The sequence below is a fragment of the Oncorhynchus masou genome, chromosome 30 (assembly GCF_036934945.1).
Source record: "Oncorhynchus masou masou isolate Uvic2021 chromosome 30, UVic_Omas_1.1, whole genome shotgun sequence".
In the NCBI taxonomy this organism is placed as follows: Eukaryota; Metazoa; Chordata; class Actinopteri; order Salmoniformes; family Salmonidae; genus Oncorhynchus; species Oncorhynchus masou.
In genome coordinates this window covers 20,117,740-20,140,843 of record NC_088241.1, presented here as the reverse complement: position 1 = coordinate 20,140,843, position 23,104 = coordinate 20,117,740, and the positions used below count along the sequence as shown (strand labels likewise).

Here is a 23,104-nt window from a genome sequence, read left to right as displayed (position 1 = left end):
GTGATTACTGTGTAAGGGATTGATATATATGAACATGTTGTACAGTAAATGACTTACTGGCTGATTCACCTTTGAACTTGAAAGGAATCTAATGCAGAATAGCGACATCGTGTGGAATGCTTGATGACCTACACGATGATAACCATAACCATCATCACTACCATCACTGAAACATTATTTCCATGACCATCTTTTTCATATTCCCCTTGACAATGCACAGCAGCCTAATGTTTCTATATATAAACTCATCATATAAATAAAAACTATTTTAGTTTTTTTTGCCCAGATAATGAGTAAGTAGTATGCCTTAGCCTGAAATAGAAATAGACCCCCCCCCCCACCAAAACTTGAAAAGACACACAATCTTTGCTGTACCACCAGCTGTGAGGCTGTTTCTTGGCATAATTGATGAGTCCTGAGGTTCAGGATGAAAGCAGAACCCCCTAGTTTCCTGTTCCTGGATCCATCCTTTCATTTGAGACCGGTGACATATGGGCCTGCAGCTGTATCTGTCTATTTTAACACCCACCACATTCCTGGAGGTTATTATCCCTTCTTTGAGATTTTGAAATAGTTTTATTTGTCGTTTGCAGTAGTTAAGATTATATATATATTTTAAAATGCAAAGAACATGCTCCTGCAAGGGAAGTAAAAAAAAAAAGTGATATATGCAGGCTTACTCCAGGGCATATATTCATAATGTGTTTCAGAGAAGGAGTACTGATTTAGGATCAGTTTAGCCTTTTTTAACGTAATTAATATGATTGCATGAACAGGGGGCACCTAGATTGCTTCATGAATACAGGGCCTGGTTCATTTGAAAGATTACATCCTGAGGCATTATAATCAGTAGAAAAACAGACTGCAGACTCACACAAAGACCACACACACACACACACACACACACACACACACACACACACACACACACACACACACACACACACACACACACACACACACACACACACACACACACACACACACACACACACACACACCGCTCCTATTGTTTTCCACACAGTGTCAGGAAGTTGTCCACATATCCGCAGTGCTTCTGAAAAATAATTAGAGAGAGAGAGGTGGGTGGTAGCAGCACTGGAAGTTGGGGTGTACCACTTTAGACATAAACTGTTCACATGGTCCCATTGCGAACGTGGTCAGGAGCGTAGTGAGACAGTAAGTTCTCCAGAAGAGACCCAGAGAGATACCCCACAACACTGTAGCGGAGTACAGTCCTGCCGGACCTGCCATAGCTGGACCAGGGCATTGGACCTAGTAACCACACTGGTACAGCTGGGAGGATAGTGAGAGAGAGTAGGCTACTGCCGTCTCCATCCTCTCGGGGACCTGCCTGCCTTAATGATGCTGGTGCTGTGGACAGCTGTTCTGTTGGGTTTGAGCAGGTGCTGTCAAGGTGAGTCCATCTTCCAGCTATTATCTTGTTGATATGATGTTCGATACCTGTGAGAGTGAGGTAAAGTCTCTACTAGGTAATTGACTAAAGAGAGGAAGTCCTACATGGTACTTCCTAGCAACCCTGAGGAAGGCACAGTGATGCCGAAACGTTGATAAATACCCATTTAATTTATGGGAGTTTATACATGGAGTGTGCAACTTTCTTTATTTTGAAACCCAAGAACAAAACATACATTTTTTTTACATTGATGTTCTCACTTCTATGTTTTATAGATTTCTGAGGATATATAAAAAATACTGTGACGTACTTGACATAAACTGCTCTCACATCCTTTCATCATCACTTTATAAGATGCTGCGTGAATGTGTCACTGATTTAAAGATATGACTGACCAAAAAGTGCTTTGCCTGCATAAGAGTCAAAGATTGTACTGTATTTCCTTGAATGTTCACTGCTATACAGTACACCATGTCCAATCCCAACTCTCCTGTGCTATACTTTTATTGTCCCTCACACACCTGCCAAGCCTCTCCATTGTCCCATTCCATTCCTCATCGCCAGGGTGACGACCTCCGACCTTCATCCAGTCCCAGCCCACTCCATTTCCTGTTGCTATTCGCCTCTCCTGGAAACTTCCTGTTTGTGTCAGGCCTCCTATTTCCCGTTTCATGGTTCATGCCAAGGACACACCTTTCATAGCCTGCCTGGCTGGCACGGTACCAAGCATTGTTAACAATGAATGCTTGGTGGTGATAGATACACCTAGGCCTATACAATACACAGCTTGAAAATGTAGGTCAAAGCACAGGTTCTTGCTTGATACAGTAATACAGTATTGTAATTAATAGATGCTTTTATCCAAAGTGATTCAGTTTAAGTTAGTATATTAGTATTAAGTGGGAATCCAACCTTTGTGTTTGTGTGTGTGTGTGTGTGTGTGTGTGTGTGTGTGTGTGTGTGTGTGTGTGTGTGTGTGTGTGTGTGTGTGTGTGTGTGAGTGATTCCTCCCCAAATAGCAGCAGCGTCTCCTGGTGGTGACCCCTGGGCCCAGTGTCCGTCCAGACAGTGTGAGGCCAAGTTTAGAGATGGGTCATGTGATAAAGAGTGCACCGAGCCCGAGTGTCTGAGAGACGGGTTCGACTGTCTGAGGGACAAAGGACTCTGCAAGTAAGACACTGTAGCAGCAGGGAGATCTGGGCTGCATTTCATTCCAGGAAGATGTTCCATCCTCTCTTCCATTTGTTCACTCTCCTTCATGGATCTGATAGGACTGGATATGTGAAAGCAATATGGTGACTTACTCTAACCCAGTAGTCTCATATTCATGGTGAGGGGAGTGAATAAGAGCAGAGGGGAGAGAAAATGTTCCTGGAATGAAACATACCCTGCTCTTTCACTTTCCTTTTTGTATACATCCAGATGTTTCAGCTGGGGTTCACGCTTTCTCTGCATCCTTCTAACTATCCCCTCTCTCAGTTCAGGTCACATCCACTACTGCCGAGACCACTATTCCAACTCTTACTGTGACCAGGGCTGTGAAAGTGCCGCCTGTGGCTGGGACGGGAGTGACTGTCACAGGCACCACAGCCCTCTGTGGGCTAAGGGCACCCTGCTCCTGCACACCCACGTCCCCCTGCAACACGGCACATTTTCCAACAGTTCCCTTCTCTGGGCCCTCAGCACCCTCCTGCAGACGCCCCTCAAACTGCGCGGCACGGTGCCCCTTGACCCCAGCAAGGACCTCTTCAACTTTAATCCCCAGCAGCTCGAAAACCTGCTGGCTCAAGCTTCTTCGGATGACTCAAATGGGTAACTATGAAGAGATTGTGATTTTGCTTCCACTATTTTTTTAAAACTTTAACCTAGTCTCTTTTGTTAACATCTCATCAATGTTCTCACTCCCAATCTCTCTGAAACAGTTCTCTCCTATTCCTGCAAGTGGATAACAGGCCGTGCTCCCGTCTTCCTTCTACCTGTTTCCCGTACGCCATCGAAGCAGCTAACTTCCTGCGGGCTGCTACGTCATCGACTCGTGTGTCGGTCCCCTCTCACCAAGAATTAAAGGCCATTATTAGTGTAAGAGGGGTTGGGGAGGAAATAGGAGGGAGAGAGGAGGACCCAGTTGAGGAAAAGGAGGACACTAATGATGGTATGTATCCTGTTACATAGTTTGTGTGTGTGTGTGTGTGTGTGTGTGTGTGTGTGTGTGTGTGTGTGTGTGTGTGTGTGTGTGTGTGTGTGTGTGTGTGTGTGTGTGTGTGTGTGTGTGTGTGTGTGTGTGTGTGTGCGTGTTTGTGTGTGTGAGTACCACCTAATATCTCTGCCCCCCATCTCCACACAGGAGCAACACCTCCATGGATATGGGCTGTGATCGGCGTGGCAACGGGCCTGGTACTGGCTTTGGTCTTGATGGTTGTCTTGGTGATCAGAAGGGTGAGACGACGACGAGAGGAGAGGGAGGGAGGAGGAGAGAGGGTTAGGCACAGATCCACTGTCACTGAGAATGACAGCGGAGCCAATGTGGCCAAGGCATGGGCACAGCACACACCCCACCGAGAGCAGAGGGGCAGGACAGGCAGAGAGAAAGACAGGAATGGGATAAAGAAGAGGAAAGCGAAGGAGGCTGAGAAGAAAAGACGCAGAGAGCCACTGGGGGAGGATGCCCTTCGACTGCGGTGAGTGAAGATGAATGATTATAGGTGAAGTTAGAGGATGTTCAGTCTAGTGAATCAACAGCGCTGTGATCAGATAACAGTTTGCTTCATTGTAATGGGTTGTATGGCTTTCAGTTGTTTCCATTACGGTCATTTTAACCTAACTGAACTTTTACTCTGTTAGATAAAAATGTTGTGTTGGACTATCTCTAATTTACACAATATTAGTGATACTGTAGTAATATCACTAAGTATGTACAAAGTACTGCTATTCAGAGCATAAACGTATGATTTCAGGCCACTGAAAAAGGACCTGGATATTGGAAGTGACACTGACTTTACCCAGAGTTCTATGGAGGACATCAACAGGTCCATCTGTGACCACCGAATGCAAGAGCAGAAGCACTACCGCAGCCCCCCGAGCCACCCACAATCACCCATACAACGTAACATCACCTCCTGATCATGGTTAACATACTGTATTAATAGGCTTGTAAAATGACTCATTGTTCCTTTACATTAATTTGTCACAGAATGATTTACGGTTTGCACAATGTAACTACGCAAGTAACTAAATTGACTTTCAGCTCCACTTTTAGCCCCCCCAAGAGGATGGGAGAGAAATGCTGTCCCGTCGACACATCACAGAACACCCAATCAAGTAAGTTCCATACATATTCTACATAAATGTCAATATGTTTATTTCAATTGTAGATTACGCTGGTTGTTATTTACAGTATTCCATTTTGACTGTACCAAACATTATTATGACAGTCTGCTTCGGTTCAATGGTGTGGTCCAGATGGGTCAGTGGTCCTGATTCGTGCGGTCCGGAGTGGGCTTGACCGTGTGGTTCTGGAGCTGCTACGAGCTGGGGTGCCGGTCAATAACACAGACCACACTGGTATCACTTTACTCTCCCAATTTCCCAATTACATTATTAACCAAAATTTAGGCTAGACGGTGAAAAAAACAAGTTAACTGAACTTCCCTGTAGAGTGTCATGGGAGGATTATTTGCAAACGTATTTTAAAAATCAATATTGCATGGAACAAATATCCATAACTGTTATGCAGCTTCCATGGGTGTAATAACGACCTTATAAACACACTGCCTCACATACATATTACTATATTGTATTACTTTGAGGGTTTGAGTAACCAGTGTAACTGATCTCATCTCTCTCTGGTCCTCTCCATGTGCCCCTTCTCTTCTCTTCTGTTCTGGTAAAACCTACATGGCTTCCCACTCTTCCCTTCCATTCCTCTTTACAGCACCCCTGCTGCCCCCCTCCCAAACTGATACAGAAGTTAATGTGCCCTAGTGCCCAGGCAGTGTGGATGTACCATATTAACCTTCATTGCTCTTCTCTCTCTCTTTCTCTCTCTCTCTCTCTCTCTCTCTCTCTCTCTCTCTCTCACACACACACACACACTATCTCTCGCTCTCTCCCTCTCAGACTGATTCCCTAGTCCCTCACCATCATTTTCATTCTCATTTCTTCCCTTTCAAAATCTCCCTCTTCCCCATCTTTCACCATTTGGGCTTGACTCTGTTGTATAATGTTTGTTCACTGGCTGACTTACTCCCTCTCTTTCTGTACTGAACTCCCACCTTCCTTCCCTTACCTTCCTCCACTTGAAATGCACTCTCTCTCCCAGGGAGATCAGCCCTCCACTGGGCATGCTCAGTTAACCACCTCTCCTTGACAAGAACCCTCACTCGCTACGGTGCTGCGGTGGACCTACAGGACAACAAGGTACCAAGGCCAGCAGAAGCCTCTGCTTTAATGATTCTTCACATACTTGTATGAAGATTTAGGAAGAGGAACTTCAAAGAAACTATGTTCAGTTAAATCTGCGTAGAGTGTTTAAACTTTAGGGTACTCCTATTTTTATTGCTTCGACACTCCCATTCTGATATATACCACTCCCACTATCTGATAGGGTGAGACTGCTCTGTTCCTCTCCGCCCTCCACGGTTGCTACGACACCGCCCGGTTCCTGCTCCTGAACGGGGCAAATCAGGATCTGTCTGATCGCAGAGGACGCCGGGCACTGGATGTTGCCCGAGAGGGCATGCATCATCAAGTCCTGGAGCTCCTATTGGCTCACAGGGTTCAGAGAGGGCCTATTCCTATGGAGCAAACCAATGATATGCTGTGGGATGAGCGTGCCTTTCTGTATAGCCAATGGGTGAATTCCCCTGGGCTCCCTGGGAGAAGTGCCTCCTTCTCTGGTGTCATAGGGCATCGGGATATGTCTTCGCCTCCACCAAGGTAAAGTCTTGTGGCATTTGATACATCTACTCACAATAACGTTTAGTAATTTACTCATCTTGATAAGGCAAATTCATCACTGCCTACTCGTATGATCTCCCTCCTCTTTTGATAGTGATTTATCAATGGGCAGAGTGCAGTGCCCTTCCCCTCAGAACTGGCGACCACAGCTCAACCAATCAGCAACAGCATTGGTTACCCCAAGAATCATGGGGCGTCCACCAAGACCAATCAGCACTCTACAGGAGGTTACCTCAGAGGACGAAGATCGTGAAAGGCCCCAGGAAGTCCCGAGAGCAGCGACACCGCACTTCCTGTTACCCCAGCCTGCTCCTCGACAGCGGTCCTTCTCCTGTACCCAGAATGCACTGCAGCGTCGCTCCAGTTCACAGCAGCCCGAACCGACTTATGTTGCCTTATCAGAGAAAATAGCCACTGAGCCCATAGAAAGAGTGATCGTAGTCCCTCCTACAGATGCTCCCACCCAATCAGATCGCAGATCAATAGTCGATAGTAGCGACAACCCCAGGAGGGCAGCGCCAGAGATTGAGGCAGCAAGTTTTAAAAAGGCAGAACAGAAAGCCCGAAGTGAGAAGCTAAATAACCACATGCCTGACTCTAACCAAACAGCTTTGTAAGGGGGCTCTGCTGTGAGATATCATGCTGAAATTACCCCAAATACCATCATGTCAATCATGTGCAGTTTACATTTTCTGTAAAAGGCCCCTTGCTCCTAAATAACAGTAGATTGACAGAAGGGATATAAACTCAGTCAACAAATGAGTAACTTCATTTACTCTAAATATCTAAATCAATAAACGATTAATGTGCAATTTTTTCTTCTTCTGCCATATTACGAGGTGACCTGTCTCTCTTATGCTAATATCAACCAATCAAGACAAACCAACTGACTGTGAATACAGAGTCTTTATTGTAAAAGAGGTAGAGAGAATACAGGTGTTTTTCACTCACTGTACAGAATGACAGCACTGTTGATATACTCATTCAAACTGTTAACATAACCAGCACACATACTTCATTCATGATATAGACACACACAGACAAACAAGCCCAGTAGAAAAGAGAAAACAAACACACAAAATCTTTGGATTTTCTCTATTGCCCCCACATCCTCTAAATGCAACTATATCTTACCTTTAAACTAAAATCCTAAAATATTTGTAACAGCATTAATAATATAGCCTAATAAAACAATGGTAATGCAATTTCCCAAGCCTCCCTGCCCACATACCACAGTAACATATAAAGTAGTGGAAAACAAAACCCATAATCCCAATACAAAACAACACACACACACACACACACACACACACACACACACACACACACACACACACACACACACACACACACACACACACACACACACAAAGCTCATACAAACATAATGAACATGGACATAATATCATTGGACAGTAAGAAACAGAAAAGACATACAAAAACTGCAGCCAAGTAAGAGTGATATCATTCTTTCAGTCTTTTTCCGTTTTCTTTCCATCTATGTCATCGACACAAAGTGGACGGGGCCATCAGTCAGACTCCCCTGAGTGGTCGTTTCCTGGGGAAGTGGCAGAGGGGGGTGTGTTTTGCCCTTGCCAGTTCCCATTAGTCTGCCAAAGAGAAAATGACATGTGGTGACTTGTAGTGACATTAACCTACATTAACCCCTCTCCACTCCAATACAACTCCTCCACAAGGTTGTTGTTGTGAATGAGAATGTGCTCTCAATTAGTTACGAGCTAAAATAAAGATGATATATAACATGATGTGAATGACAGTGAAGTTCCATACTTGTGCTCCCATGTAGACAGGCTGCTCTCCATTCATTGGTGGAACACCCAGGAAAAGGTCTGGTCCAGTGAGTGAGAAGCCCCCCGATCCTGTGGAGGAACAAAAGGGGAGACGTCTTTAATAAGGGCCATTAGGCCTACAACATCAACCTGGTCCCAGATCTGATCCTGTGGAGGAACAAAAGGGGAGACATCTTTAATAAGGGCTATTAGGCCTACAACATCAACCTGGTCCCAGATCTGATCCTGTGGAGGAACAAAAGGGGAGACATCTTTAATAAGGGCTATTAGGCCTACAACATCAACCTGGTCCCAGATCTGATCCTGTGGAGGAACAAAAGGGGAGACATCTTTAATAAGGGCTATTAGGCCTACAACATCAACCTGGTCCCAGATCTGATCCTGTGGAGGAACAAAAGGGGAGACATCTTTAATAAGGGCTATTAGGCCTACAACATCAACCTGGTCCCAGATCTGATCCTGTGGAGGAACAAAAGGGGAGACATCTTTAATAAGGGCTATTAGGCCTACAACATCAACCTGGTCCCAGATCTGATCCTGGGGAGGAACAAAATGGGAGACGTCGTTAATAAGGGCTATTAGGCCTACAACATCAACCTGGTCCCAGATCTGATCCTGTGGAGGAACAAAATGGGAGACGTCTTTAATAAGGGCTATTAGGCCTACAACATCAACCTGGTCCCAGATCTGATCCTGTGGAGGAACAAAAGGGGAGACGTCTTTAATAAGGGCTATTAGGCCTACAACATCAACCTGGTCCCAGATCTGATTGTGTGGAGGAACAAAAGGGGAGACGTCTTTAATAAGGGCTATTAGGCCTACAACATCAGCCTCGTCCCAGATCTGATTGCGCTGTAAAACGGACTTCTATTGTTGGGCAAGGAGTTGGCAAGACAGAACAAAAGGCCCAATTCCAACTTAGAAAATGACACCTTTCTCAAGCAGGCCTTTCCTATGCACTTCTCAGTAGTTTTAATTCAGACGTATCTTATTCAGTTGCGTAACGGGCTTTGCAGACATGGTTCGATTGCGTGCGCTGATTAAATGTAATTCAACCGCTGAAAACCCTCCCACTTGCTGGGCAACAGATGTTTCATTCATACGGGTTTCAGCACATTGATTTTAAGCCATCCCTTTAAATATGGTGTACCCTTTAAGTTTGAATTTTGTTGACAGACTCAACAGAATATATATATATTCCTCTTGCTGCTCCGTAACACAAAAACACTAACAACCCATCCATTTCTACTACCAAATGAACCATAAACTCAAAACAGTTTGTATCACTAGGCCTGGGTTCCTTTCCTCAGCTCTTACCTGTTGAGTTGGGCGTGTGTGGAGAGTCCTCGCTCTGTGTCGCCACGATGGCCGTCTTCATGGCATAGATGTTGGCCTCCTCTTGGAACTTCCCGATGTTCTTCTTGTAGCGGATTCTCTTGTTGCCAAACCAGTTGCACACCTGTTCAATTAACGAGCCAGTAAGAGGCTGGTCAATGGAGTCAACTGTATATGGGCGTATCAACGGGTGAGCTAATAGTAAATATATGATGCATATACTTATGACACAAGGTTACCTGAGAGACAGTGATGCTACACTGTTTGGCTAGTTCTTCTTTGGCCTCTTCGCTGGGGTAAGGGTTGGCGAGATGGGAGTAGAAATACTCATTCAGGACTTCCGTCGCCTGCTTGCTGAAGTTTCGTCTCTTACGCCTGACAACACAAAGGTGCGTGTGTTGAGAGTAGTCATGCAACCCAGGCAGAAGTATACGTTTCACAACTACAGTAACAACTGATATTGACACACAATAGTCATTCACAACCTGCACTGTAATAACATGATTATGCTCTGTAAATAATAATGGGAATTGATGTAAAATATATCACTAGCCACTTTAAACAATGCTACTTAATATGTTTACATACCCTACATTATTCATCTCATATGTATACGTATATACTGTACTCTATGTCATCTACTGCATATTTATGTAATACATGTATCATTAGCCACTTTAAACTATGCCACTTTGTTTACATACTCATCTCATATGTATATACTGTACTCGATACCATCTACTGCATCTTGCCTATGCCGCTCTGTACCATCACTCATTCATATATCTTTATGTACATATTCTTTATCCCTTTACACTTGTGTGTATAAGGTAGTAGTTTTGGAATTGTTAGTTAGATTACTCGTTGGTTATTACTGCATTGTCGGAACTAGAAGCACAAGCATTTTGCTACACTCACATTAACATCTGCTAACCATGTGTATGTGACAAATAAATTTGATTTGAAATATGACTGGTATGACCATGAACCACTGTTCATTTATGGAATGTTTTATTCTTCATTAAAAATACTACCTGTATATGAATTGTCATTCACTGTCATGGCAAGTTTTGACAGGTGTTATGTCACCCCAATAACAGTGTTACATGCTGACCTGGCGTCGAGGAAGCGGGACCTCAGGATCATGACGGCCTCGCAGGTGCTCTGCTTGAGTTGTGTCTGGATGGAGCTGAACTTGCGGTGGATGATGGCCACCATGCGCTCAATCTCCCTCGGTGACACCGGCCGCGTACGTGACTGCTCCCTCAGCAGGTTCATCACGTGGGTAGTGAACTCACTACAGGCCTACAGGAGACATGGAGAGAGAGAGCGAGAGGGGGGATTGGAGACAGATATGACAGTCAGTTGAGCTCAAATGATGGAAGTCAACAGCGGGCCGACACTGTTGACGTCGGTCATTTATGTTCAAGTTCAATTATCTCACCTAAATTATAACATCACCTCTTTTAGTTTACTTCGCCAAAGGGTGTAATTTTCAGTGTGTGCAAAGTGTCAAGTCCCTCCACCTCAAATCAAGTACAGCCACTGACCCCAGCACACATGTACAGTGTATGTCAGAGTTGATATGAGTTTGAATCCGGCCCACTGCTCTTTGACTCACCCTCCCTCTATCTTCCCCGTCTTTCCAACACTTTACTATCTCTTCAATACAGCAAAAAAAAAATACAAAAGGATTGGGACTGCCCCACTGCTTGAAAAAAAAAACAACTAGAAAAGTACCTGGTCATATTTCTCCATCTCAGTGTGATAGATGTTGCGAATCTGGCTCAACTTGCTTTTGTAGTCTGAGTGTTCCAGTGAGCTGTCTGGAGACATGCCTCCAGAGCTGGTGGCTGCGGACACAGCCGCTGCCGCCCCGCCACCTTTCTCCGGCCCAGCCACACCCTCCGCCAGCAGCATGTTGTCCAATCGCACCAGCTGTGGGTCCTGTGATTCTTCCTCCTGAGCATTTCGCATTGATAGGCCTGCAACAAGAGAGGTCTGTCAATCTGATTCATGGTAAACTAAGTTGCAATGTCTCCTATTACACTGAACAAAAATATAAATGCAGCATGCAACAATTTCAAATATGTTACTGAGTTACAGTTCATATAAGGTCAATTGAAATACATTCATTAGGCCCTAACCTATGGATTTCACATGACTGGGAATACAGATATGCATCTGTTGGTCACAGATACATAAAAAAATACAAATAAAAATGAAATGTTCAGCTTCCAGGAACTGTGTACAGATCCTTGTGACATGGGGCCTTACATTATCATGCGAAACATGAGACGATGGCGACAGATGAATGGCATGACAATGGGCCTCAGGATCTCGTCATGGTATCTCTGTGCATTCAAATTTCCATATTTAATTGTGTTCATTGTTCGTAGCTTATGCCTGCCCATACCATAATCTCACCGCCACCATAGGGTGCTCTGTTCACAACGCACAACAGCAAACCACTCGCCCACATGACACCATACACACTGTCTGCCATCTGCCCGGTACAGTGAAAACTGGGATTCATCCGCGAAGAACACACTTCTCCTGCGTGCCATATCCAATGAAGGTGAGCATTTGCCCACTGAAGTCGATTACGCTGCCAAACTGAAGTCAGGTAAAGAAATTATTCTGTTGTACATTCCCACAGTTTCATCACCAGTCCGGATGGCTGTTCTCAGACGATCCCGCAGGTGAAGAAGCCAGATGTGGAGGTCATGGGCTGGCGTGGTTACACATTGTCTGCTTTGTGAGGCTGGTTGGATGTACCGCCAAATTCTCTAAAACAACGTTAGAGGTGGCTTATGGTAGAGAAATGAACAGTACTTTCTCTGGCAACAGCTCTGGTGGACATTCCTGCAGTTTGCATACCAATTGCACACTACCTAAAGTTAAATGTGACATAACTGCACATTTTAGAGTGGCCTTTTACTGTCCTCCGCACATGGTGCACCTGTGTAATGATCATGCAGTTTAATCAGCTTCCTGATATGCCACACCTGTCAGGTGGGTTGATTATCTTGGCAAAGGAGAAATGCTCACTAACAGGGATGTAAACAAATTTGTGCACAAAAATTCGTATGGAAAATTTCTGGGATATTTTATTTCAGCTCATGAAACATGGGACACTTTACATGTTGCGTTTACATTTTTGTTCAGTGTATATTAAAATATTATCCCTCTGAGGTACAGACTTGGAGAAGCACTTTGTGGATGAAACAAATAAAGGAAGGGTCATCTTGCGGTAATATTTGAAAAGTCATCATACACAATACATCTTTGTTGAAAATGTAAAATAGCTAAAGAATTTTCTAACTGTCATCTAACTGCATGGATTATGCGCAACTCGTTATTATTGTGATGGAGCCAACATCTTCTTCTGTTTCATCACAGATGGCCAGAAACTTTTAAACGAATTAGCAACAAGTTTAAAATCAAACAAAGGGTTTCAATTAGTGAAAATTAACTTACCTGTTTTCTCTTTGATCTCACATAAGACGCTGAACAAAGCTGGTTTCATTCGATGGCAATTCAATGCGTGTTTTCTGACGATTGGAAAAAAATATTATTGTTATTATTAGCTAGCTAACTAACGTTAGCTACTGTAGCTGTATATCTAGTCAGCTATTTAGCAACGAGCCATTAGCACGAACAAAATATTTGTTAGTTAGCTAGCTATTTGTTAGTTAGCTAGCTATTTGTTTGTTAGCTCGCTCCCTGCTTTCACACGCTTTATTTAGCTAGCTAACGTTAACTAGATGTCATTCACAACAACAAACATCGGCTCTGTTGTTCGTGACCTTTTGACTGGAGTTCACTGTAGCCTGCTATGCTAACGTTGGCTACGTAATGCTATGGCTAGCTAGCAGCAGCTACAATATGTAGATAATATGTTAACATTTTATGCGTAGAACAAATGTAGCATGAAATGGATAATGCCAAGATTATGGCCACAATCCGTTTATAATATATTGCAATTCATAACTCTAACTGGCTAACGCGTTAGTAGTAACACATTAGCAAGCTAACAATAAAGCAATAGAGCATAGCTAGATAACTGGCCAGTTATAGCTTAGCAAGAATTCACCCTCTTCATCGAGTTAGCAACAAAAAAAATCACAACAATAACAGGCGTGTAAATAGCCCAGAGGAATAAGTAATAACTATTTAATAAACAACATATCATGACATAAAGCCAATTAGCTAGCTAGCAGCGTTGGCTACCTAGCTAGCTTATTAAAAAACTTCAAAGTAGAAAAAAATTGAAAACTTCTGAAAACTTTAGCTAACTCTTGGCCATTGAGCAAATTTGCAGAAATGTGTGACTAAATCTGAATACGTTATAAACAATTGTGACTAACTTTGCTTGTGCTTCGTCCAAACTTTGGTCGGTGATGGTCATGATTTGCTGCAATATGTCGCCAATGTCTCTGCGGCTTTCATGTCCATTTTCTGCGCCTTCGTGGCCTGTGTCTCCGTCGGAGCGGTGGTGGGAAGATGGATGAACCGAGTTTAGAGGGTGCATACCGGGGTGAGAGCTCAGGCCAAGGCCCCGGCCGTTAGAGGGCCCGTTGCCAGTGAGAGGCTGCTGCTGCAACATCCTGAGCGGCACACAGTGGCGCGGACGAGTAATCACAGTCACACACCCTTCAAAACTCAAACACTATAGCAAGCCTGCACTAGAGTCCCCTAGCGATTGACAAAGAAAGTCTCGAACAAGAATGTTAATAAAATTCGAATTGTACTCCAGACAGAGCCCATAGGCTACTGTACTAGGGATATTCATAGCTATGACTTTAAACTAAGTAATTATTCTGAACAATCAGGTAAATGGACATAACTATGAGGCAACGGCGTGTGTAGGCCTATGTGTATGTGTAAAAGATAAACAGAAACAGAAAAAGAGAGAAGAGGGGGATCTTTCATTCTGCCTAATACATTGAGCATTTGCATCCATGATGAGGGAGGGATCATCTTCTGATTTCATATCAGTTAATGTAATAATGCATCAGCTTCATAATAAGGTCACAGGTCTTTACCAATCAAATCAACTATTTTATCCATCACATTTTATTTGTCATGCTTCGTAAACAACAGATGTAGACTAACAGTGAAATCCTAACTCTCGGGCCCTTTGTCACATGCTTTGTAAACAACAGGTGTAGACTAACAGTGAAACTCTTACTTTCGGGCCCATCCCAACAATGTAGAGACAAAAATAGAAAAATAATAACACGAAGAATAAATACACCATGAGTAATGATAACTTGGCTATATACACGGGTTACCAGTACAGAGTTTATTTTTTAATATAATTTAATTTCACATTTGTTTAACCAGGTAGGCCAGTTGAGAACAAGTTCGCATTTACAACTGCGACCTGGCCAAGATAAAGCAAAGCAGTGCGACACAAACAACAACACAGAGTTACACATGGAATAAACAAATGATCAATAACGGTCAATAACACAATAGAATAAATAAAAAAGTCTATATACAGTGTCTGCAACTGGCGTGAGGAGGTAAGGCAATAAATAGGCCATAGTAGCGAAGTAATTACAATTTAGCAAAATAACACGAGTGATAGATGAGCAGATGATGATGTGCAAGTAGAAAATACTGGTGTACAAAAGAGAAAAAAGTAAATATAATCAATATGGGGATGAGATAGGTAGATTGGATGGGCTATTTACAGATGGGCTGTGTATAGCTGCAGCGATCAGTTAGCTGCTCAGAAAACTGATGTTTAAAGTTAGTGAGGGAGATATAAGTCTCCAACTTCAGCGATTTTTGTCATTCGTTCCAGTCATTGTCAGCAGAGAACTGGAAGGAAAGGCGGCCGAACGAGGAATTGGCTTTGGGGGTGACCAGTGAAATATTGTCACGCCCTGGTCGAAGTATTTTGTGTTTTTCTTCATTTATTTGGTCAGGCCAGGGTGTGGCATGGGTTTCTGTATGTGGTGTGTTTTGTATTAGGATTGTAGCTTAGTGGGGTGTTCTAGATAAGTCTATGGCTGTCTGAAGTGGTTCTCAATCAGAGGCAGGTGTTTATCGTTGTCTCTGATTGGGAACCATATTTAGGCAGCCATATTCTTTGAGTGTTTCGCGGGTGATTGTTCTTAGTGTCCGTTGTGTAATAGTTTGCACAAGTGTGATTCTGTTACGGTTTTCTAGGTGTGAAGGAGAGTCGGACCAAAATGCGGCGTGTAGATTGCGATCCATGTTTAATAAACTGAAGCAACACGAATCCAAATACAAACACTACAAAACAATAAACGTAACAAAAACCGAAACAGCCTAATACTCGTGCAAACTAATACACAACGGACACTAAGGACAATAGGACAATCACCCACGAAACACTCAAAGAATATGGCTGAGTAGAGTGTTGGAGTCTATTTTGTAAATGATATCGCCGGATCGGTAGGATAGTCAGTTTATGAATCTAGATTTCATTTTGGATTGTAGATGTTTAATACGAGTCTGGAAAGAAAGTTTACAGTCTAGCCAGACACCTAGGTAATTGTAGTTGTTCACATATTTTAAGTCAGAGCCGCCCAGAGTAGTGATGCTAGTCGGACGGGCGGGTGCGGGCAGCGATCGGTTGAAAAGCATGCATTTAGTTTTACTAGTGTTTAAGAGCAGTTGGAGGCCACGGAAGGAGTGTTGTATGGCATTGAAGCTCGTTTGGAGGTTTGTTAACACAGTGTTCAAAGAAGGGCCAGATGTATACAGAATGGTGTCGTCTGCGTAGAGGTGGATCAGGGAATCGCCCGCAGCAAGAGCGGCATCGTTGATATATCCAGAGAAAAGAGTCAGCCCGAGAATTGAACCATGTTGAGTTGACATGCAGGGGTTACTAGGAGGTAACTGAGGTAGATTTACATATACGTTTGAAGTCGGAAGTTTAAATACTCTTAGGTTGGAGTCATTAAAAATAGTTTTTCAACCACACCACACATTTCTTGTTAACAAACTGTAGTTTTGGCAAGTCGGTTAGGACATCTACTTTGTGCATGACACAAGGAATTTTTACGATCTAGAACAAAAATAAACGCACACCTATTTAGGCGAGGTGCTGGCTAGCGGAGTAGAAAACTTGAAAATAAGAATAAAAGAGAACTGTACACTCTAGGAGCTCAAATGCAAAAATGTAATTACCAACGTTTCAAAATTAAATTTTTGCATCTGAGAGTGTGCGGCTCTCTTTTATTCTTATTTACAAGGAATTTTTCCAACACTTGTTTACAGACAGATTATTTCACTTATAATTCCCTGAATCACAATTCCAGTGGGTCAGAAGTTTACATACACTAAGTTGACTGTGCATTTAAACAGCTTGGAAAATTCCAGAAAATGTCATGGCTTTAGAAGCTTCTGATAGGCAAATTGACATAATTTGAGTCAATTGGAGGTGTACCTGTGGATGTATTTCAAGGCCTACCTTCAAACCTACCTCTTTGCTTGACATCATGGGAAAATCAAAAGAAATCAGCCAAATAATTGTAGACCTCCACAAGTCTGGTTCATCCTTGGGAGCAATTTCCAAATGCTTGAAGGTACCACGTTCATCTGAACAAACAACAGTACGCAAGTATAAACACCATGGGACCACGCAGCCATCATACCCCTCAGGAAGGAGACGTGTTCTGTCTCCAAGAGGTGAACATATTTTGGTGCGAAAAGTGCAAATCAATCCCAGAACAACAGCAAAGGTTTGCAACTGCACATGGGGACAAAAATCGTACTTTTTGGAGAAATGTCCTCTGGTCTGATGAAATAAAAATAGAACTGCTTGGCCATAATGACCATCGTTATGTTTGGAGGAAAAAGGGGAAGGCTTGCAAGCCGAAAAACACCATCCCAACTGTGAAGCACAGGGGTGGCAGCATCATGTGGTGGAGTGCTTTGCTGCAGGAGGACCTGGTGCTCGTCACAAAATAGATGTCACGAGGTAGGAAAATGATGTGGATATATTGAAGCAACATCTCAAGACATCAGTCAGGAAGTTAAAGCTTGGTCGCAAATGGGTCTTCCAAGTGGACAATGACCCCAAGTATTCTTCCAAAGTTGTTGAAAAATGGCTTAAGGACAACAAAGTCAAGGTATTGGAGTGGCCATCACAAAGCCCTGACCTCAATCCCATAGAACATTTGTGGGCAGAACTGAAAACGCATGTGCGATCAAGGAGGCCTACAAACCTGACTCAGTTACACCAGCTCTGTCAGGAGGAATGGGCCAAAATTCACCCAACTTATTGTGTGAGGCTGTGGAAGGCTACCTGAAACGTTTGACCCAAGTTAAACAATTTAAAAGCAATGCTACCAAATACTAATTGATTGTATGTAAACTTCTGACCCACTGGGAATGTGATGAAAGAATTCAAGCTGAAATAAATAATTCTCTCTACTATTATTCTGACATTTCAAATTCTTAAAATAAACTGGTGATCCTAACTGACCTAAGACAGGGAATTTTTACTAGGATTAAATGTCAGGAATTGTGAAAAACTGAGTTTAAATATATTTGGCTAAGGTGTATGTACACTTCCGACTTCAACTGTAGGTTGGGGTAAAGTGACTAGGCAAGAGGATAGATAATAAGCAGTAGCAGCTGTGTATGTGATGAGTCAAAAGAGTTTGAGAGTCAGTGTGGCAGATGTGTTGTTGCCTACTCTCACCACACAGGACAATACAGACAATACATGCACTCCATGATATTAATAGATTTGACACATTTGACAAATTAATTCATAGTGATCAAGTTTCATACACAACAGCAGAACACTTTTTGAACTACAGAATAGTTCAGACAAGTCATATTTGAATATACCCAAATTAACAATTACCCTCCCCGCTGTTCTCTCACTTCACCAAAAAGAATCAACATCTCACATCTCACATCTGACTCTCTCTTCCTTTCTCTCTCTCTCTCTCTCTCTCTCTCTCTCTCTTTCTCTCTCTCACACTTTGTCTACTTCTCCTTTAGCTGCAAGTCAACAGGAAGTATGTCAAACCACAGCCCCTGTCAGAATAACAGTGGGCCTGTTTCAACATGTTGCTGTTTCTGACTGTATGCTGTTCGGCTGAAAATGCAACATGAGCAGAGCAAAACTTCATAGTCATTTCCCCCTTTCTGATGTTCATCTCAAATTATGAGATTTGGCTTTGTTTAAAAACAAGGCTATTTGATATCATCACACCACTGGCTATAACATCGCACCACTTCACTTCTTTTTACAGTAATATCTCATAATGCCATGACGTACAGAGATAGGGGACAAATAAATAGGGGTGGGTTGGGGTAAGAGGAACAGGAAGAGACTAGAGGGCTGACAGGCAGGCAGAGAGAGAGAGTGAGAAAGAGCTCATCACGGTGATATGTGAAGCATAACTGATAGCAATTAGTTCTCACGAAGACAACTGTCGTGAATCAGTGATGCCATCCCTAATCAGTGTGGACACAAGAAGATGATGTTTATCAGAAACTGAACTCCAGCCAAACACAGGTACGATAGACTTATTGAGAGTGTGGGTGGGTAAGGTAATGATTAGCAGACGGGCAAGTACAATCCAAGATAGGAATTTAGTGCCTTAAAGAAGTGAGCAGGAAACCAGTCCTGGTTTTTCATTAACACCCCACTTGAGATTCTACTATATTATGCTTACAGTTACAGTGGCCGTTCAGTCTGTGTCAAACGAGAGGTCTTCTACATGTGTTGTTGCGAGTTAACATTTTAAGAAACTCTATTAGATTACCTAAAACATTTTCTTACAACCAGTTAAACAATCCTAATAATGTACAACAGAACTTCAGTTGATATATTTGTCTTATCTCATTTCTGTCAGGTTTACACTGAGACAGACGTAAATGGATGTTGTCATGGAATACCCAGGGGTCAAAGTTGAAACAGTTGAAGAGGAGCATTTGGAGGATCTAATCATTATTAAGGAGGGGGATGTTGAGAGAGTTGTTGAGGGAGGGACAGAGCCAATAACAGGCAAGAGCAACGATGAAGACTCCAGTGCGGAAGAGGATGCCACCGCCAGACATGGACAGATTGGAAAAGCCAACACTGAAAGTGGAGATGGAGACAAAAGAAAAAAGGATAACCAAATAAATCAAGCAAAAGGAGAGACTGGGACAGAGGAGGGGGTTGAGCACATTAAAGGGATGAATGAATTGGTAATGGATGGACAGAAAATGGAATGCAAGAAAGAGGGGATGGTGATGGTGGATATAACAGAAAAATACAAAACAGCAGAACAAGATTTGGAGACGGACAAACCATCACAAGGATTACAAGTTGGCACAAATATACATCTTCCATCTGACCAGTTGCCCAAAGATACGCTGAACCCAGAGCATGCCCAAAAACAGGTTTATAACATTTGCTTTCACTAAAAAATACAGAAATTTCCCTTGTGCCCACAATTACAATAATTCCGTTAGTGACCAAATACCAGTCTAAACATTGTTGATGCAGCATTAGTTTTTGATGTAGAAGGTTTTTCTTTCACATATAGAAAAAGAACAAACAACATCCCAGTGGTGGAAGAATGAGGGGTTCATTTTGTGGTTACAGAATTTGTAGGTGTGGAAATGCCAGCGTGTTTGAAATGAGTAGTGATACCACCCATTTTGAAATACTTGATAATGGCTACTCTTTCTGCCACCTGCCACCTGTCTTTCCCAGGCTCAACGGTTAACCCCTTACTTCCCAGACGCTCTGTATGACCTGGTTTTTACTCTGCAAGAAGGAAGACGACTCAATGACCAGCGGTGCTCGTTCAGAGGGAGGAGAAGGTGCCATTCTGAACCCAACACCTACATTCCAGCCCACAGAGCCCACAGAGGTGATAGAATGTGAAAAAAACTCCCTGTAATCATAACTAACTAAGTGACTGTGGTAAACATAAAAGCTGTTGCAATTAGCTACCCTTGTTTCCCCATAAACACGCTGACTCGTGAAGGGGAAAAGCTGTAAATAACTGTACGGTACCAACATCCATTGAAGCACTTCTATCATATAACTGTGGCAGGGACAGATATTAGGATGTCTTCTGTACATTAGTGAAATATTGAAATAATATTGCTTGAATGATTAACTAGGACACCAACTGAACTAGGCCACTAAATGTAGCATGTCTCCACTCTCTTTACTCCCCTTCCATTCCCAACAGTGCATTTCTCCTCAATGACCTCGCTGCAGAAAGACGAGTTCTTTGACTTGCTGGCTACCTCCCAAGGCCGTCGGCTTGATGACCAGCGGGCTGAACTACATGACACCCCACCCCCTAAGCCGAAAGCCAATAAGAAGAGGAGCAGCGTAAAAGATACAAAGCCCAAAAAGTCTGCTCCAATTGCAGTGCAGAACGAGGACTTGTACAATATGATTCTCATGTCGCAGGCAAGTAACTGGCCATCATGATAATTAAGAATGTGTTCTTAAATTACTTAAATCACCCAAGCTGCCCGTAGTCAATTTGACCAAAACATTATTTTGTTCTTGTCATAAGCAAAATATAATGTAGGCATCATGTCATATGGTGTTACGTTGATATCATGTTACAGTGCTACATTGTCATTACAGATGAAGGATCTTCATTTGACCACTCTGTTGTTGCTGAGAATTGTCCTGCAGCCCAAAAAATGCAGATGAGCTTCGTGATTTACATAAATTAACAAAAACCAGCACTAACACAGTTATATTAACAGTATTGTCATTTTCATGTAGCTTAATTTTGGCCAGTTTATAGCCTAACCACTGATCATGCAACATTATGGACTAAACATTCAAATGCTGTTGCTGCAGGATTATGTTACTGGTCAAATGAATATCCTACACCTGTGTGTCATGTGCTGTAACATGGGCTTTAGGTATTATGTTGTATGGTGTAACAACATATCATGTCATATGGTGTTATGTAGGTGTCATGTCTCGTCTCCGTACCTCAGGTCCAGTGTAAAATAGGCATCAAGCCATGTGGTATTTCTGTCTGTCTCTGTACTACAGGCCCAGGGTAGGCTGGAGGAGCAGCGCAGTGCAGCCCCGGGCCCTATGGATGATGAGGACTTCTTTTCCTTACTGCTGAGTGTCCAGGGAGGACGCATGGAGGACCAGAGGACTGAGCTGCCTGGGATTCTGGGAACCTAAGAGATACACATGCTGGATAGATGGGCTCAAATGGCTCAGAGCATGTGGTGTAGCCCTATAGTGCAATGGCTTTTGCTTCTTATTCACCTGGCCAGACCAGGCATGACCATTTTGTTCTGTTACGGTCTGAGCTGACAGTACCATCTGTATCGATGACTGCATCAGTAATTTCATATAAACAATTGTATGTGAATAACAGAGGTGTCAATTCAGTTGCATAATGCTATAGAGACTAATTCCAATGTTTGTTGTATGATATTAAGCTTACAGAGTGGGAAGATTTGTATGTTGACTGCACAATAATTTGGGTGATATTCAAAACCCCAAAAGCTTTTGGGTGCTTTAAATGTGTTTATTGCAATTTGAGGAAATTAGTTTTGCCCAGCGCAGCAGTGAATGAGTATGAATGAGAGTGTTTGTGTTTCCATGTTATATTCCAATACAGCTCCTCACGAGAATAAACTATGTGTTAAAGACTTGCATCAAGAGTGTTTCTAGTTGTTCCACGAGAACGCTTGTGATAAAGTCCCTCAGCCTTTGTCTGGACCACTCAATATTCATTATTCATTTGTCAAACAAAAGATATCTGCCTTTACATTACAGTGTTGCAATGCACTAGTGCCGTTTACAGAAACCAACTTTTCTAGACAACTTGGCTGTTAGGCTAGCCTATAAGTGCCGTGGATTAATTTTCCACAGCACAGTGGAAATGTATCAACTCCATCCCATTGTTGACAACAGCAAGAAAACACACTTGTTCATTAAAATATGTATCCAACAAATATGTATCATACATCTGCGGCTTGCTTTATGGTCATATATGCTCTTCCATTTAAATAAATAGATGGTCCGTAACCGAGGTAAAGACAGTTTCAAGTTGGATATTCAACAGATATTCGCACTTTCAAACCTCAATAGCTTTCAAACCACTTGAGCCACAGATTCCAAATAAGTGTCATGATGTTGGAAAAATTGTGCACAACATTGCGCAAGACTTATTTTCACGATTTGGACATTAATTCGCTTTCCAAAGCTAATAAACATGTGGAAATGTGAGCAGCATTTTGTATTCCTCGTTGAAATAGTTAGGGAGTGTGAACAAAGTACAAACCTTTTTTACATTCAAATTTCAATAGCTCCTTAGTCATGTGACCTACTGACTCCAAACAAGGTTCAGAATGTCCACTGAGTGGGCCTACACGTTGCACACCCTTTAGTTTGTCCATTTCCATCTCACATGATTGTACATTAATTGTTCTACATTTAACATTTCAATAGATCCTTGGTCATGTGACCTACTGACTTCAAACATGGTGCAGAATGTACACTGACTACCCTTCTATATTGCACACTCTTGTGAACTCTGAAATCATATGCATGAACTGAACATATGGATTTCCCACACAACTACATAAAAAT

The 23,104-nt window shown here is 42.7% G+C and overlaps 3 protein-coding genes across 5 annotated transcripts; 2 read left to right on the top strand and 1 right to left on the bottom strand.

Annotated features, from left to right (window-relative positions):
* Positions 1 to 1,071: 1,071 nt before the first annotated feature.
* LOC135522293 (neurogenic locus notch homolog protein 1-like) lies at positions 1,072 to 7,731 on the top strand. Of its 3 annotated transcripts, none has more exons than XM_064948406.1 (11): positions 1,072 to 1,417; positions 2,437 to 2,587; positions 2,897 to 3,229; positions 3,340 to 3,569; positions 3,762 to 4,095; positions 4,372 to 4,520; positions 4,674 to 4,735; positions 4,849 to 4,978; positions 5,736 to 5,833; positions 6,021 to 6,352; positions 6,468 to 7,731. In XM_064948406.1, the coding sequence occupies exons 1-11, from the start codon at positions 1,363 to 1,365 to the stop codon at positions 6,988 to 6,990; spliced, it is 2,397 nt and encodes a 798-aa protein (XP_064804478.1). In that variant the 5' UTR covers positions 1,072 to 1,362; the 3' UTR covers positions 6,991 to 7,731. The 3 variants fall into 3 exon arrangements, with proteins under 3 accessions (XP_064804478.1, XP_064804477.1, XP_064804476.1); XM_064948405.1 differs by having other exon boundaries at positions 1,073 to 1,417; positions 2,440 to 2,587; positions 4,662 to 4,735; XM_064948404.1 differs by having other exon boundaries at positions 1,073 to 1,417; positions 4,662 to 4,735.
* On the bottom strand, positions 7,265 to 14,184 carry LOC135522294 (pre-B-cell leukemia transcription factor 1-like). Its single transcript, XM_064948407.1, has 8 exons — positions 13,890 to 14,184; positions 13,000 to 13,073; positions 11,260 to 11,504; positions 10,634 to 10,824; positions 9,759 to 9,894; positions 9,502 to 9,643; positions 8,165 to 8,253; positions 7,265 to 7,983 (listed from the first exon to the last, which is right to left on the bottom strand). Exons 1-8 carry the CDS (start codon positions 14,126 to 14,128, stop codon positions 7,903 to 7,905), a joined length of 1,197 nt encoding a protein of 398 aa, XP_064804479.1. The 5' UTR covers positions 14,129 to 14,184; the 3' UTR covers positions 7,265 to 7,902.
* Positions 14,185 to 18,836: 4,652 nt separating this feature from the next.
* On the top strand, positions 18,837 to 22,167 carry LOC135522292 (uncharacterized). The gene is made up of 5 exons (XM_064948403.1): positions 18,837 to 19,036; positions 19,377 to 19,908; positions 20,225 to 20,384; positions 20,712 to 20,938; positions 21,545 to 22,167. The coding sequence occupies exons 2-5, from the start codon at positions 19,399 to 19,401 to the stop codon at positions 21,683 to 21,685; spliced, it is 1,038 nt and encodes a 345-aa protein (XP_064804475.1). The 5' UTR covers positions 18,837 to 19,036; positions 19,377 to 19,398; the 3' UTR covers positions 21,686 to 22,167.
* Positions 22,168 to 23,104: the final 937 nt, after the last annotated feature.